Source organism: Camponotus floridanus, unplaced genomic scaffold, assembly GCF_003227725.1.
Source record: "Camponotus floridanus strain SB8 unplaced genomic scaffold, Cflo_v7.5 scaffold1, whole genome shotgun sequence".
Taxonomy (NCBI): domain Eukaryota; kingdom Metazoa; phylum Arthropoda; class Insecta; order Hymenoptera; family Formicidae; genus Camponotus; species Camponotus floridanus.
The window spans coordinates 1,563,281-1,580,095 of NW_020229214.1; the positions used below are offsets into that span (position 1 = coordinate 1,563,281).

At 29.8% G+C, this 16,815-nt stretch overlaps 1 protein-coding gene across 2 annotated transcripts in view; it reads right to left on the minus strand.

Moving 5' to 3' along the window:
- LOC105250414 (leishmanolysin-like peptidase) overlaps nucleotides 1-16,815 on the minus strand; it is a 253,427-nt gene that overhangs the window by 29,925 nt on the left and 206,687 nt on the right. The window contains exons 1-2 of one of the 2 annotated variants that reach the window (XM_025408727.1): nucleotides 15,659-16,281; nucleotides 11,871-11,953 (exon numbers count right to left, since the gene is read on the minus strand). In XM_025408727.1, the coding sequence (XP_025264512.1) occupies nucleotides 11,871-11,908 (38 nt within the window). In that variant the 5' untranslated portion in view covers nucleotides 11,909-11,953; nucleotides 15,659-16,281. Of the gene's footprint in view, nucleotides 1-11,870; nucleotides 11,954-15,658; nucleotides 16,282-16,815 lie in introns of those variants that run through there. The other variant, XM_011256489.2, reaches the window with a different exon arrangement.

The window sequence follows — 16,815 nt, forward strand, 5'->3', positions numbered from 1 at the left end:
GCGTGTGAGCTAAACACAAATGCGACTATTTTGGTTTTAGTTAGTCTGGTCTGTGTTCAGAAAATCCTAGCGTTCCTGTGATTGTTAATACGTTAACTGAAATCATTATTGTAGGCATATAATGCGTAAGATATCGCTCGTCTTTCCATATTCAATAATAATCCTGATTATTTCGGCACATAAATTAAAATATACCATAATTTTTAAAGCTCGTAAATTCTTAAAGTTTGCATAATGACGTCATGCAGTTTGAAATTCAATTCACTCCTTCTTTCCAAATTACAACAGGCGTGTCCTAGTACGAGGAAAATAGAGGGATAGATAGAAAGGCATTGGGTGCCATTGTCGTGCTGGGAGATCATTAAAATTAATTACGGTCTTGCACGGCTAACTAAAGCCGTTGTATGTATACTGACGCACGCCTACGCAGGGAAGTTCTTGATATTAACAAATGATCATAATACTTGAAATGTAAAAAAAATATGTTACCTATGATATTTAAAAAAAAATATTTTTAAGCTTTTTGAGAAAGGGATTATATTAAGAAAACACACATACAATGAATATTTTATTATAGAAAAAAGTAGAAATTAAAAATATATATTGAAATAATTACAAAAGAATGGATAACATTTAATATAAAGAGTATAAAGTTTTGAGTGTACGTAATTTGTGCTTATATATATTATTAATTAAATTTATTGAATTATTGAATTAAATTTATTGAGTTATTAATTAAATTTATTGTTTTACATTTAATGAACATTAAATTTAAAACATAATGGACATATTATAATAATTAAATAATTATATGGATTGGCAATATTTGTTACATTATCTATATTCTTTATTTATATTCAATTAGATACAAGAAATATAAAATATTTTATATGACATAAATATTATATATATGAGTGCATTTAAATTACAAAACGTAATATATTTTAATAATATACTTTGGTTTTATCATTGCTATAAAGAATTTTCATTATTAATATGTTATATGATATCTATATATAAAAAAATGATAGTTTTATAGATATATAATAATCTTAGAAATATGTTACATTTCGAAATTTTGCAATGCAATGTATGTGTGTATATGTTATTAATTATATAAATATGTTATTAATTACATAGCAAATTCAACTATAATAATTTAATTATTAATATATTATACAGTAAATTATACTGATGCATGCACATGCTATTTTAAGTGATTAAACGTGTGTGAAACAAATAAATTATTCTATAAATAATTTACTAATTATGATATATGATTGATTAAATTAATTAATTTACATCTGACAATATGAAAGAAAAGATAATCGGTTGATTGATCGGAACAAATAAATATTCCTATAGAATTGGTAGGCGGGCAAGAAGGGAATGAAGAAGATAACAAAATAAATTAATAATTTAATAACTTAGAGCTTTCAAATCCATCCAAGTAATTAATGACTTACTATTCTTTATTAGGTATAAAAAGTGAGAAAATAATGATATAAGGGCAGCATAATTAGTAATAAAGTATAATAGTAATAAAGTACATTCAAAAAGTAAACTAAAAGAATTGCCTTAATTGCAAGATATACAATTTGCATTAACGCGTATGCCCGCAGAAGTATTCTAATTAATGCTATTAGCGGAAGTTAACACGTTTCATCGTTACTTGAGATTTATGTTCGACACGAAGTAATTACCTTATTGCTATGATTCGGCCTCTTTAGAATCACTATTAGGCATTTCGAACATAAAATTACTGTTGTTGTTTTTTCGTATCATCCACATAATTATGTGGTCAAAATCATATTTCAAGTCATATTTTTCTTTTATTTAATTCCTTTAATAATTTTATTTATTTAATTCCTTTAATAATTTTATAAATAATATCTAAATAAGTAATATCTTATAAATAAAAATTAGATTTCTTCTTATGTATATATATATATATATATATAAATTTCATTATGCGTAAGATAATTACTAGCAATAAATTAATGAATTATCACGCAATTATCTTATTATGAACGATATAAAATGTACATATATATATATATATATATATATATATATATATATATATATAACTAATATAAAAAGTATTCTTTTTTTTATTGTACTAATTTTTATTCTAATACAACATTTATATTAAAGTTACAAATTGAAATGTGATATGAAGTTCTCAATAACATTGAGAAGAAATTGTTTATTTTTAATGATATAAAATACGTAAAACTGATATTATATATCAGAAATTAATATAAGAAAAATGACAAATATTTCATCATTATTTATGAAATGCACAGATAGTTTCAAATGTAAATGAATGTAAATAAGAGAAATTTATATGATCGTATTTGAATTCGCACGAATGTCGATGTATCTATAGAAATTGATACGATTCATATTGTTATATGACCAAATCAATTCTCATTGAAATTGATTAATGCATTTTAGCCAATTATCTCATTAAACTGTATGAACCTGTACAGATTCACGAAGTCATAAAGTTAATTGATGTTATAGTAAAATGTGCAAACGTAATGGTATTTTGTGTAATGTTTTAATATTAAAGTATCTTCGTTATTACAAAAATTCGATGTTCCTAAAAATCTGTAATTAATTCTGTGCATTCCAGTACTTTTCAATTAAGATTTTTTTAGTATAGTATGGGTTTTTTTCCATTTAAAAATGCCAGATTTTTTAATATATTTGACATACACTAACCCGATATTACATTTCATATCAGATAAATAGACACATAGAAACAATTTAGAAAAAATACGTAGATCGCATAGATATAATGTAAACAATTATAGATACAAAAAATATTATAGATACATATACAGGGTGTTCGGAAATTCAATCGACAAATTTTCAGAGATTGTCGGGAGCACCATAAGAATCATTTTTTGCAAATGAACCTGAGGTCAGAAACGTGTCATTACATCGCTACGGCATAAAGAGTGTTCGAAAGAGTCAGGATCTTGAAATATCACAAAAAATAGAAGTTTTACAAAAATTGTTTCAACAAACAAAAGTTGTAAGGTGTAAAAAGGTCTATTTACTGATTGGCTAGATCATCTTCTAATTTGGAAATCGAATTTATGTTTAGATCTCTTACCCTCGTCGGCGAGACATCTTACCATGAAAAGCTCGATAACTTCAATAACTTCGAAACGGCTTACTTAAAGTTGATAAAATTAGTGTTTTGAAAAGGTCTCGAGAAGGGCTACAAGAGAATATGTAATAAAAAGTGGAGGGTTCCATTTCAAAAATTCAAGATGGCCTTGTCGTGATCTTGGCGACGCCATCCAAGGGCAAACACATGATGCCAGTAAACCTTTTTACACCCTACAACTTTTGTTTGAAACAATTTTTTGTAAAACTTTATTTTTTGTGATATTTCGAGGTCCCGACTCTTTCGAACACTTCGTATGCCGTAGCAAGATAATGACACGTTTCCGGCCCCAAATTGAATTTTCGAACACTCTGTATAGATACATATAATTATAGATACATATTATACATTGAATCTTGTTTTTTATTATGTCTCAAAATCTTCAGTATTAGAGACTTTATGTACTTACGATTATTATCACACATATATATATAGACACATTCGACTATTGTAATGTCTTTGTCGATATCAGTGAAATTATTTCCCCAATCCCAGTTTACGAATGGAAGTTAAATAGTCAAATTATGAGAATATTAATGATTATCTTTGCAATATTTTATGAAAATTAATGAATTTTAATATTAATAATGCTATTGAGTTTTTATATAATCGTCTTAATTATCCGATTTCTGTTTAAATTAATAATAAGCTAATTATTTTCATTTAATATTTAAATTCAAAAATTTAATCAAAAATTAAAAATTTTAAAATAATATAAAATAAAATTTAAAATAATTAATTAAAAAACTTGGCGTAATCAATTTTATAAATTTTCAGATAAATGATATTTAAAATAATTTACAAGCCAGAAAAATTTCATAAATAATTTTTTTCATTAAAAGTATTTTATTATTATATTATTATATTAATAAAGTATTTATATTAATAAAGTATTTTATTATTATATTATTATATTAATATTATTATTATATTATATTAATATTATTATTATATTATATTATAATATTATTATATTATCATATTAATTATTATAGTTCAAAATGAAATTACAAGCTTGCTTGTGCAATTGTTACCGTAAAATTCAACATAAATTAAAGTGCTCTATTAGCATCGTATATTAATTGTATTTATTTGTATTTATTGCAGTTATAAATTTTTCAGAAGAATTTATTATGATTTAATAGAAAGATGCTACAATATAAAAATATTTCATCTAAAGCAATATGCGATGAGGGAAAAGTTATAAAGATTTAAGAAACCTTACACACACACACACACACAATAAATAGCTTTTCAACGGATTACTTTCGAATTATCGCAGCACAATGGTTTCAAGCTAATGAAGGATATTTCATCTTAATAAGGAATATTTCATCTATAAGGTAACATACATAATAGCACACTCGAAATATTAAATTGTCTCAAGAAAATCAAGGAAGTCATCCTGATCTCATATATTTTTGATGAATATTTTTGATGTTCGTAGAAAATGTATAATTCCTTATTAGAAAAACAATAATATCGCGAAAAATCATTGGAGGAAAGCAGAAAAAAAGTAAATTATGAATATAAGGAGAATATAAAGAGTAATCAAGTTTCGCCTGTTTGGTGGATGTCACAAATCGAATCATTGTGATCAAAATAATAGCTGATGATGATGATGTATTTATCTGGGAAAAATTTCAAGTTGAACAGAGGAACGATTTTAGAGATATATGAAGAGTTGTCAAAATTATCAAAATCGGCAAGCGAATCTATATATGTATTATCCTTAGCTATCATTAGATCACAACTCGATTTAAAGTCCACTAAATAGGCCAAAAATAGATGTTTCTGCAATTGCTCTTTGATAAATTAAACTTTTGATCAAATCGAGAAATACAAATTAAGAATATACATACATAGATAATGGAAATTATTATATAGAATATAACATTTTATAATCATGCTATAAGCATATGTTCGTTGAATATAAAAAATACTCTCTCTCTCTTCTTTTTTTCTTCCCCTCTCCCCTTTCTCTCTCTCTCCCCTCTCCCCTCCTCTCTCTCGCTCTCGCTGTCTCTCGTTCAAATTTTAAAGTCTTAAGGTCTTAAATATTTTAAGCGACTGTTGTTGTCAGAAGAATAAATGTAAATAAATCAGAACAGTATCAAAATTAGAAGTATCAAGAGATTAACCATACAGTGACAACGTGGAGAGTTAAATTCATAAGACGTATTAATTCGCTATTATAAAAGCATACATATTTTCCCCCATGAAAGACAAAGAGATCGCACCAAGTTCGTTATATTGTTGGGATTGTGGAATAGATACGCAGTTTTATTTTTATGAAATAATCGGAGTTTAATAAATTTTTTTTATAAAGATAATTGCGGAGTATAAATTTTTTAAATCGGCGTTATATATTTTATATTATAATAGTTTATATTATAGTATTTCTATTTGTATTACATGACGCAGGCAGATGTTTTTATTAAATGCTAGCATATGTATGCGAAAGTAAATAAATGTATTAGTTTTTTGTTATTTGTTTTCTTTTATAGAATTAAAATTATCATTTTTTTTAATAAGAGAGAATGTATAATAAATCAACAAATAAAAATAAGAAACAGTAAGCATCAGGAACACGATAAAAATTATTTGCAAGTTAATAAATCAATATATTAAATCTAATAATTAATATTTATAAATCGAGAGATTTTCATTTTGTTAATATTAAAATTTATAAAATATTATGTAATATAGTTTTATATATTTTGTTTTTGTTGCAATAAAATTATATACATTTATATGCATAATTTGTGTGTCTAAGGCTATGTACAATCGTGTATATAGCTTTAATGCAGTCTAATTTAATCTGTTATAATCATATATGTGTTAAATAATTCAGTTAAATAATTCAGTTAAATAATTCAATTAAAGTCCGGCTTTATGGCCAAGGAGATGCGATACAATTCAATAAATAGATCCTTATAATATATTCTTGTATAATATATTATATTTGAAAAATTCAGACGAAGTTTACTTTGAAATACGCTAGAATTGTTTCTCGCCATTGTTTCAATAATCGATGCTTGAAAAAAACTTCGTGTATATATTAATGTATCATATATATTAATAATTTTGAAATTTTATATTAACTGAATATTAAATTTAAAAAAATGGTTCATGTGTGATTTGAAGATGATTTGAAAAGAAATTGCATTTAAACAGAAATGTGTTGAATCCTAAAAAGATCTAAGAAAATCATAGTTGAATGCTAAAAAATAAATATAACTAAATTATTATTATTATTTAATTAACATTTTTTTAAACATGTTTTTTACTTTCTTATTTACTTTTTATTTTATTTTTTTATATTATTAACTTTTTTTTTATTTTATATTATACTTTTTCATTAACCTTTTATATTATACATTTATCATTAACTTTTTTATATTATTGTTATATTATTTATTAATAATAATAATAATTATTTTTATTTGCAGCATAGTCATAATAAATAATGTAATATAACATAATATGAGAGAATATAATCTCCTGCGTAGCCATATAATTATGATTACATATGTTTACAATCAGTCTTGATTACGCAGAAAATATATAAAATTCTATGATTGCAGAAATACTATATCATAATTATATGGCTACGCAGAAGATTCTCTCTCACATTATGTTATATTATTGTTGTATTATTTATTATTATGACTACACTACAAATATATAAACTTTTACATAAATAATATAACATAATGCAAGAGTAAATAATCTTCTGTGTAACTTTTACATAAATAATATAACATAATGCAAGAGTAAATAATCTTCTGTGTATAATATAACATAATGCAAGAGTAAATAATCTTCTGTGTACAATTATAATTATATGATATTTCTACAATGATTCTTGGCTACGCAACAAATATATAAACTTCTTTGATTGCAGAAATATTATATAATCATAATTATATGAAAGATTTTTTCTTACATTATGTTATATTATTGTTGTATTATTTATTAATAATAATTATGTTTATTTGCAGCATAGTCATAATAAAAAATAATACAACAATAACATAACATAAGAAAGAAGAAGAATCATTTGCGTAACCATATAATTATTATTATATGATATTTCTGATTCTTGGCTATGCAACAATAATAAAAAAAACTGATGTGCAAAAGATGACACCTATGTTATTATTATCGAAAATAGCGACCAGACTCGATCCGAACTCGGTGAAACGCATACTCCCTCTGTTTATATTTTAATTTATATTTTAAAAAATAATTAATGATATCTATGTCAAAAACTATCTTATAACATTCAGATTTGTATGTATTGTTCAAACATGGACAGCGCCCTGCTCGTGCGATTCAAAGCAAAGTAAACACGGGCTAAACCGCTTCGTTGCAAATGGTAAGCGACTAAAGGGGCTCTCGAAGCATCTTCAATCGGCAGCCCGATGCACGGTCCCGAAGTGCATTAAAGCGTTACAGTCGTTATGCCGTAATATCGTGTTATGTAAACGACCCGCGAATCATCCCTCGCAATTCTCCTCCACCCCTGCCGACCCTCTCATACCGCGCATTCGACCGATAAACGTTACATGCGTGCTCACCCCGTTTAAACGCGGTCGGCTCTCTCTCAAATCGAATCTCCTTTGACGCGTGCCTGACGCAATTCTGCGCGCCTGTGCACGGGCACCTTCGCTCAGGTTTCATTTGATCCGATTCCACTCTGCATTCTGAGCGATAGACATTACATTTACCTTTTGCGAAGACCGACGCGAATTAATAGTACCTGTCCATAATCCGGCGCGCATTGTACACGATAGTTCAATTAGTCCTTAAAAGAGATATAGTGTACAATTTCCTTAATACCTAATGAAAAATTATGTGTCTGTTTTTTTTTTCTGTGAAAAAGAATGTCTATTCGAAGATAATTCGTCATGAGAATCCTGCAGTGAGATGCTAGTGCGAATTATTCGAATGGAATAATTAACGATGTGAACGTTTTCTTCGATTAATCTTAAGCGTTCATAGACTATCTTTAAAAAATTTTGTTATCAATTTCGGAGATTTGACAGGACAATTCTTACTCTTCAAAGAATTCTAGATCCATGGAAAATTGCATCTCACTGCATGATTCTACAACAAATCGTGCTTTTCATGTGCTATAGTTTATAAGAAAAAAAGAAAAAGAAAAAAAACTCTTTCAAGGAATTTTCAATATTGTCCGCGAAAATACCCAAACGTTTTCATATTTTAATCCTCTTACTGATATACTTATATATCATTTTCTTAAACTTCCTACAATATATAAGCTGCTTTTGTTGTAGCAGAAAACGTTATCTTTTCTCGCTAAATATATCTCGCAAAAAATCGTTTATCGCATATTTTATATACACCACTATATTCGAAATCTCTTTTCTACGGCATAAAGTTAACCCTGCTGGAATAATTTTGTTCGAACATATTACGGAAAGCACCAAAATACCTAAAGTACTAGCGTAAAGTGTACCTAATGATCATTCGTACTTTCAACTTTTTGAAATCTGACATCTCCATCCGATCAATTCCATTAAATATATTTTAATGGCGAACGGATACCGGCTTTATCGAAGCATCGGTGGAAAGGTTTGCGCCGCGACTGTGACGGAAAACGGTATATAATGATACATAGAAGATCGATAAACGTCGTGCAAAGTTTTTCGCCAGGAGGCAGCTGACGCGCGAAGATTACCGCCAGTTTCTCACTTGGATTTTTATTGGCAGCGATAGGGATGAGAGTCGGCGAGAGATTGATGTATGTGCCCTAGAATCGAACCCGCGTTCCTCCTTGTTTTATTACTCTTCACGCGTTTCTCTATATTATATCCCGCACTCCCTGCATCTCTACGTCTCCTACGCTCTTCTCTCTTATCCACTGAACATCACATCCTATAGAGCGACGGGATGTTCGTTCAAGCACAATAAAGAAACTCGGGTTGCCCGGTCGATCGAATTTGCACTGACTGTGGCTTAAGCCAAGAGGGTGGTCATCTCTCGCGTAATTTTCACCCCTAACATCTTTTGCGGCAAAAATTACCCTTGCAAGAGTGGGAAATATCGGAAGCGTGAAGCTTTTTCTGTCGGGATATCCACAAGCAGGGGACTTAAGTAACAAAGCGATCGTTTCATTATCAAGTTGTGCGATGCCTTTAGTGGCATTTATAACGCATACATAAGTTTTCAATTTTTTTATCTTACTGCATTGAACGAAAATACGAAGAGAAAAACAACTAGAAATTAGTAGATAGACATGATTTATATTCTAATACAAATGATAAATACAGGCTGTATCTGAAATGATGCATTAAACTTTAGGAGCGTATTCTAGAAATCAAAATAGACTTTTTTTCTTATGAACATGGGTCCCCCCTTCGAGCTAAAATTCGGAAATGTGTGAAATTAACCAACGCTCGCAACGCAAATTTATTTATCTCTCAAGAGAGGATGATAGGTAACGTCAAAACTTTTTTTTTCTGAAATACAGCCAATTTTTAATTTTTTCCCCAAATTTTAAGGGCTTCTAGCTTGGAAAGGGGGTTCATTTGTATGTACATAGGAAAAAAAGTCTTATTTTGATGTCTAGAATACGCTCCTAAAGATTAGTGCATCATTTTAGATACATCCTGTATATTTCAGCAATATAGTGCGGCACTAAATGCGTTTAATATATCGGAAATAAGATAGCGCAACAATGAGTGAAAATAAAAGCAATATGTGTGTGAGAGATCATATAGAAAAACAAAATAAGTTTTGATTCCTTAAACACAATTTTCTATCTGATTATGACATATAAATTAATATTATGTCTGCATTAGAAGATATAATCTTAATTTTAATTAAATTTATAAGAATATTTTTCAAGAATTTAAATTTTTAAGATATAAAAAAACAATTAAGAGATACTAATATTTATTTAAAAATTTTGTAAGCTAAATATCTTTTAACTACTAACATAATAAATTATAATAAAAATTAAAAAAATATTTATAGAAATATAAAATTATATCCTTTATTAATTTCTTAATTCGTGCCTTTGTTACTTTATTATGGAAATGTTCTCTATTTACATAGTCAAAGTACCATCTTTAATGTTTTGTGTAGGATATGTATTTCGAATTACACACACATCTTTACACTAAGTCATCCTCACATGTTGAGCTATAAATCCGTAATCACAGAAACCTCATAGCTACATTGTTCTCGCGAATGGTTGTTCGCGCGAGATAATTCGCACGTGATTTCGGAAATATAGTGCCAACACGAGAGAGGGAGAGAGAGAGAGAGAGTATCACCGTGAAAAGTCATGCTCTGTTAGAAACACGGGAGGAATGTAGAGCTTGTTTACACGGTGCAGAAAACCACATAACTATGCAGTTATGTGTACGTGGGACTTTATGTCCATGCACTTCCATGTGCTCTGTTTATCTGGTCGGCGGACACGGATGCATTAATTTAGGTTGCTAGCGTATCTGCGGCCAAACTAATGCCGGCTACTATGTCCGGAAAAAGGCCGAGAACGAACGGCGAACATTTATCTCTTTCTAATGGGTCTACCAACACAGCACGCTAAATCCTGCGATAATTATAAAAAAAAAGATTCCGGATAAGTCGAAATTTCTTGTTTTCCACAAATCTTTAATATAACGAGTTAATAATATGAATTAATAATTGCATATCTGGAAAATTAAAATCTCACACTGAAAGTTGTTTTTAAAATGTAATTGGCTTGAAAATTCTAAAAAAACTAAAAATAAAAAAACTTTTTACAGTTCATTCTTTCCATGTAATAAAAATTTAAATCTAACATTGTCCGAATCACCATTGTTATCAAACATAATCTTTTTTCTAATAAATGTCAATTACAAAGAATGCAGTAAATGCGTATATTATAATACTATATAGGGCCATAATAATGCCGGTACGTGTTTCTACGACAGTAAATCAGATGAACGGCTGTGCGAACGTAAATATGTGCGATACATATTCACATGCTTTTAGCTTAGCATCTCGATCTCTATGCAAATAAACGCGACGACTACAGCCGCATATGTATGCATGTTAAGACAGGATAATATGTGCTTTTCAGTGGATTATATTATCTAGTGTTAATATTCTTTTTCCACATTGTGTTTTCTCCTCGTTATTTCCATCTCTTGAAAAAACTTTTTTCAGCTTTTTTCATTAATTTTTACTGTCAACACTAAAATAAGGTATGTATACGTCTATCATTTCTGTTTAAAGCCTTTTAAAAAACACATTTGCAAGTTATTTATAAACGTCTAAGAGAAAAATTGCTAAAAACTTATTATACTATAACTCTCATCAAGTCTGAGAGGGAGGAATTATATTCTCTTATTTTTGTTTACTCTAAAGATATTTTAAGGAAAAATTTGATTTATATATGTAAATAGTTACATTAATAATTTTAGATTATTATCAATCGTTTAAAATAGCGCAATTACTCAAATATCATTATAAATAAATCGTTAAAAAATGCCAAAATTAAAGTCAACCGTTTAATATCGTTAAAATGCAATTATTCAAATTGAGATATCATTATAAATAAATCGTTAAGAAATGCTATCAAAATTAAAATTATCGGATGCTAAAAAAAGAAAAGAAAAAAATAACGAAATAATAAATCAACTAATTAAATAAGTCGAACGCTTACCTATTCAATCTAATGGTACTCTTCGTCTCTCGCACCATCAACGCTCGCTCCCAAAAGTGCACGGCCTCGGGTAGAATGGTATTCTGAAATTAAATGACAAATCATTTTCTTTATTTAATTCAACACGAGCACACTAATCCATGAGAATATGTGCGACACATACGTATGTGTTGCACATTCGGCAGACAGAGTAATTAGCACGATATATTAATCGGAAACAAGAATGTACGTATGTGAATTACGTACATGTAACCGGGTTTATTTCAAAATTTCTTCACGAAGAATATACAGTTGTAAGAAGGAAATTCGACGGTACTTGACGAGAAACATCATCGCGAGTCCCATTATCGTGAAGGGATTCAACCATTACAACATTCTGTATTTAACGTATTTTTCTCCTTCTCTCTGCGAAACGCGTGCTGCCAAGCAAGACACAGAAACATGACGTATACGAAATCGCGTAGAGCGAAACAGCGAAGCAAAACGGACGGTGAAAAACACCGAAAGAATGAAATAATGCAGCAAGCTCGACAGATGGAAAAAAAGCACTCTCTCTTGGTCTTTTATGAAGCTTCGCTGGCGTGTAACAACAAAATTACGCCCCTCTATAATGCAGCACAATCGTGATCTTGTGAAGATGCGATGCTTTTCGGGGTTAATCCTGGCTAACGGTATTAGATTGTATGCGATTTTTAATTTCTGTGTCCGCTATACAATTTATATCGGATGTAAAAAAGTCTAACATCAAGCTCAAAAGGCTGTTTCTTTGTCCTGTGCATTTATCATGATTATGAATGCTGAATAATCACAGTTCTCTGCATTGAATAGAATATTTGATGGAAATATCATAACATTATTACGAGAGTTTTAGAAGAGGAATATTTTTCTGCGCAAAATATAAAAGATAAATGAAAAGTTAATAAAATTTGAACAATATAAGGTATGGTTATACAATTTTGCATAGACTAAATGTCGCTCGATATATGAATAGACACATACATATATATATATATATATATATATATATATATATATATATATACATACATTTTTATCAAGTTTTAATTTTTCAAAAATTTACAGTATTCAAAAAATAAAGAAAAAAAGAAATGGATAAAAAGATATTCTCTAAAAGTGAATACGAGATTATAAAAAAAGCAAGGAAAAATTGCCTTGTGCGTAATATACTTTAAAACAATTATAAATAATTGTATAAATAGATAAATACAAATTCTAAGCATTTTTCCTCTTTTCACAGGCATTATATAATGTTGTACCTCTCTGTGAAAAAATAATAAAGTAAAATAAAATATATAAAGTTATATAACGTAATAAGGGAAAGCATTTTATATTAATTTCTAAAATAAAGATCAGACATATTTTAGTTATTATAGTTTCAAGATGTTAAAAAATAATAAAAGTCGCAGAGAATTCGCACGTTTTATTTTTTTTTATAATTTTCTCCCTTTAAATGCCTTCAAATTATTCTATATACAAAAAGAAATATGCATATAGCATATATATGTATAAGATAATATGTATGTATAAAATAATACTAAATAAGCATTATTTTGCTACAGAATATATATAAATTGCAAATTCTTATGAAGATATATAGACGTCGAATATGCTTTTTTATGTATTGTATAAAGGATCAGGAGAACAACGCGTTTCGTTTCCTTCTGTTCGTTCATTTTTTTTTATTCTACTAAAAGCGTCGAAGAAACGAAAAGAAAGAATGGTGCACATTACTTTTGGTTATCTTAAACAAATGATCGCTACTGTCCGAGAATGCGCTATTGAAGCATGTACACAGTGAGAGAATTTTACGTTTGAACGAACGCACATCATTAGTATCAGCCTAGTGGCGAGCTCCTGATAATTAAAACGGAACCGAACAAATGGAATCTCGAACACGCGAGCGCTTGATTTTCTTTGTCTGCAATTATTTTTCGCTGATTGCATCGTGGAAGGAGACGGCCGTTAACAGAATCTCGCGCGCGTTTTCATTACATTTTCTTCCTATTTACAGGCACTAGAAAGAAAAATAAACTGTCGCATTGCTAGAAAATTATGGCTCGTGGTCGATATTCCATTTACGATAATAACCAAGACTGTTTCAAAAGATAATAGAATAATGGTGTCATATAGATTGCTACTCCAGCGATTTTTTAACGCAAACATTTAATCAATGCATCATTCAATATGATAGTTAAAATATAGACAGATTTTATCAGAAAAAAGTTTATAAAATAAAATGTACATAACAGCATGTGCCAGAGATATACTTATTAATGTATTCTTAGTAATACATAGAGCAAAATACATAAAATAAATTCTGTTAATAATATTACACCACGGTTTTTAAATCATAATCAATTATGTACTATTATATTTTAATAATAATTTTAATAATTATATATTAATAATATTTTATTATACAAAACATTGTAATACGTGTTTCAGTGTATAGTGTATCATGAATAGTAGATTAAATTGTAATGCAGATATTATTAATATCAAAGTTCATGAAAAGCACTTTTCCTTTATATATATATAATCAGTGGAAAAGGTCACAGTATGATTTCTTCAATGATCGATGTAATAAATATGAATTTTTAATTTATTATATATATATATATATATATATATATATATATATAATAAAGATATTAAAAAGTTATTATTGTAATTTTTTTAATCTTATATATTTATGAATAATTTGGAAATATACATTTCCAATTTGGAATTGATTTCCAAATATATATTTCCAAATTATTCTTAAATATAAGATTTAAAAAATTATAATAATAACTTTTTAGTATCTTTTTTATTTATAATTAATATCCAAAGAAAAGAAAGTTTGTTTGATTAATTGTGATAAATTAAAAATTCATATTTATTACATCAGTCGTTGAAGAAATCCTATTGTAACCTTTTCCACTGATTATTTTAAGCTTCTCAGAGAAGCTTCTCTGATTTTAGTAAAAAGTAAAGTTTTACTCTCTGATACATTAATTCTTGTCGCAAAGTGGAACGGTTAAATATAATTTTACGACAAATTTATCCTCGTCGCGTCTAACTATGTGTAGCAATTGCAATACCCTATTTGGGAGGTCTATCTAATATATTTAAACAGCGACAAATAGCGAATGTACGGAAGGAAATAGTGAATAGAATTGTACCGAGTAGATGAAACTGATGGTAACTTATTTAAGGAAAAAGCAGAGAGGTGACCACAAGAACGCGGAAAGGGTGGAATACAAAATTGAATGCGGACAGATACAGGGGCCAATGTTTGGAAGCATTTTGCGCCTCGTTACGCTCGATTTCCGCGATGAATAAATCGATACGCGTCGACTAAAATATAAGAGAGGAAAACCAACGTCGGCGGCATCGCTATTTTTTTTATACATATTTTTTTTTCTTTTTCTCCCTTTGCATCACGTTCTCTCATGACGCGGTTGCAGTTGCGGCTGCAGAGAAGAGGCAGCGTGCAAGATGGAAAGAGGTATGCGCGACAACTGGCCGATTATTGTTGACAGAGACGACACGCGGGTGCTCTCGCAAAATTATTCACGAACCGTCGCGCGAGGCTGAATTCAATTTGGCGCTGCGTCAACGCTCTCACTAGAAAAAAAAGAGACGAAACGAGAACGACGAGAAGGACGGACGCTAAAAGGGTTGCGAAGGATGAGAGACCCAACAGAGGGCTGGTCTCTCCCTCCCATTTCTTCCTCCTCTTTCTCTCTCTCTCTCTCTCTCTCTTGGTTTTTCACCAGATTTACCGGATTCTGCAGCCATGCCAGTGGATCGTAGCACTCCGATCCCCGGGAACGACCTATTTAGCGTATGCGACTGCCACAGCCGGTTCCATTGTAGAATCGCAAGCGATTAATTCGGCCGCCTGAATTTTATTTTGCAAATTTCGCATGCGTAATACGTCCGGGAATTTTGGAAAAATACAATCCTCTGAAAATGAGAATGCAGGGTCAACGGCCATGGTAATTATTATCCAGCTCGCAATGTCAGTTCTCGACCTGTCTCATTTTTTGACGGCGGGAAAAATTTCGTCGGAAAATCCGCGCAATTTTATACAGATGCGACGCGATATCAGGTTGCGGATGCACCTGAAGAGTTTCACATGCGTGGTTCTGTACAGTGACGGTAAAAGGGTATCTTGGAGCCGAGTGCATCAACGGATTGAAACGGAAAGAAAAATAATCCGCGCTGTGAGATTGCATCTTTGCCGAAATCACTTGCAAGATTTTTATCCGTTACGATGGGACCGGATGGTAATGCGAATAAACACGGCAGGATACACCTGTCAAAACTCCCGCAGATAGTAACACACAAAACACAATATTATTTTATCCCTCAAAATACACAGAGATCTTTATCAAAATTCTATCGTCACACTCGATACCCAATCCACGCGGTTTTGCGCGATCATAGCCGTGGTTAACAATTCCACAATAATTCTGTTGAACATGGTTGTAACATAGTTTGTAAAAGAAAAATTGACGTATCGTAGGCACATTCTTTTTTCATAAGCTTTAACTAGTCCAAACACAAATTTAAACAAACGTTTACGAAACTGCAGTTGATGTAACTTCGACAATTTTGTATTGAAACATTTTAGACTCGTGATCAAAGACCATTTGTTTGAAAAACTTCATTATTGAAAGTCAATGCCGCAATTTGAAATTCCTCTCTGCTAATGATATATTCGCGCTTTACCGTCGCCGTGTATATACGTATAGCACACGCGACGAGAATCGTGTATAAGTCCCAACGAATTAATTCACCGGTGAGAAAAGCGCGGCGGCGGCGGTGCCAGCGGCGGGTCCAATTTTTCTTACGGCCGGGCATGAATTTCAGCGCGCACTGTCCATTACGCCGTGCCCTTTATCCTCGTTAGTCGGCGTTCCTCTCTCCGGCGCCT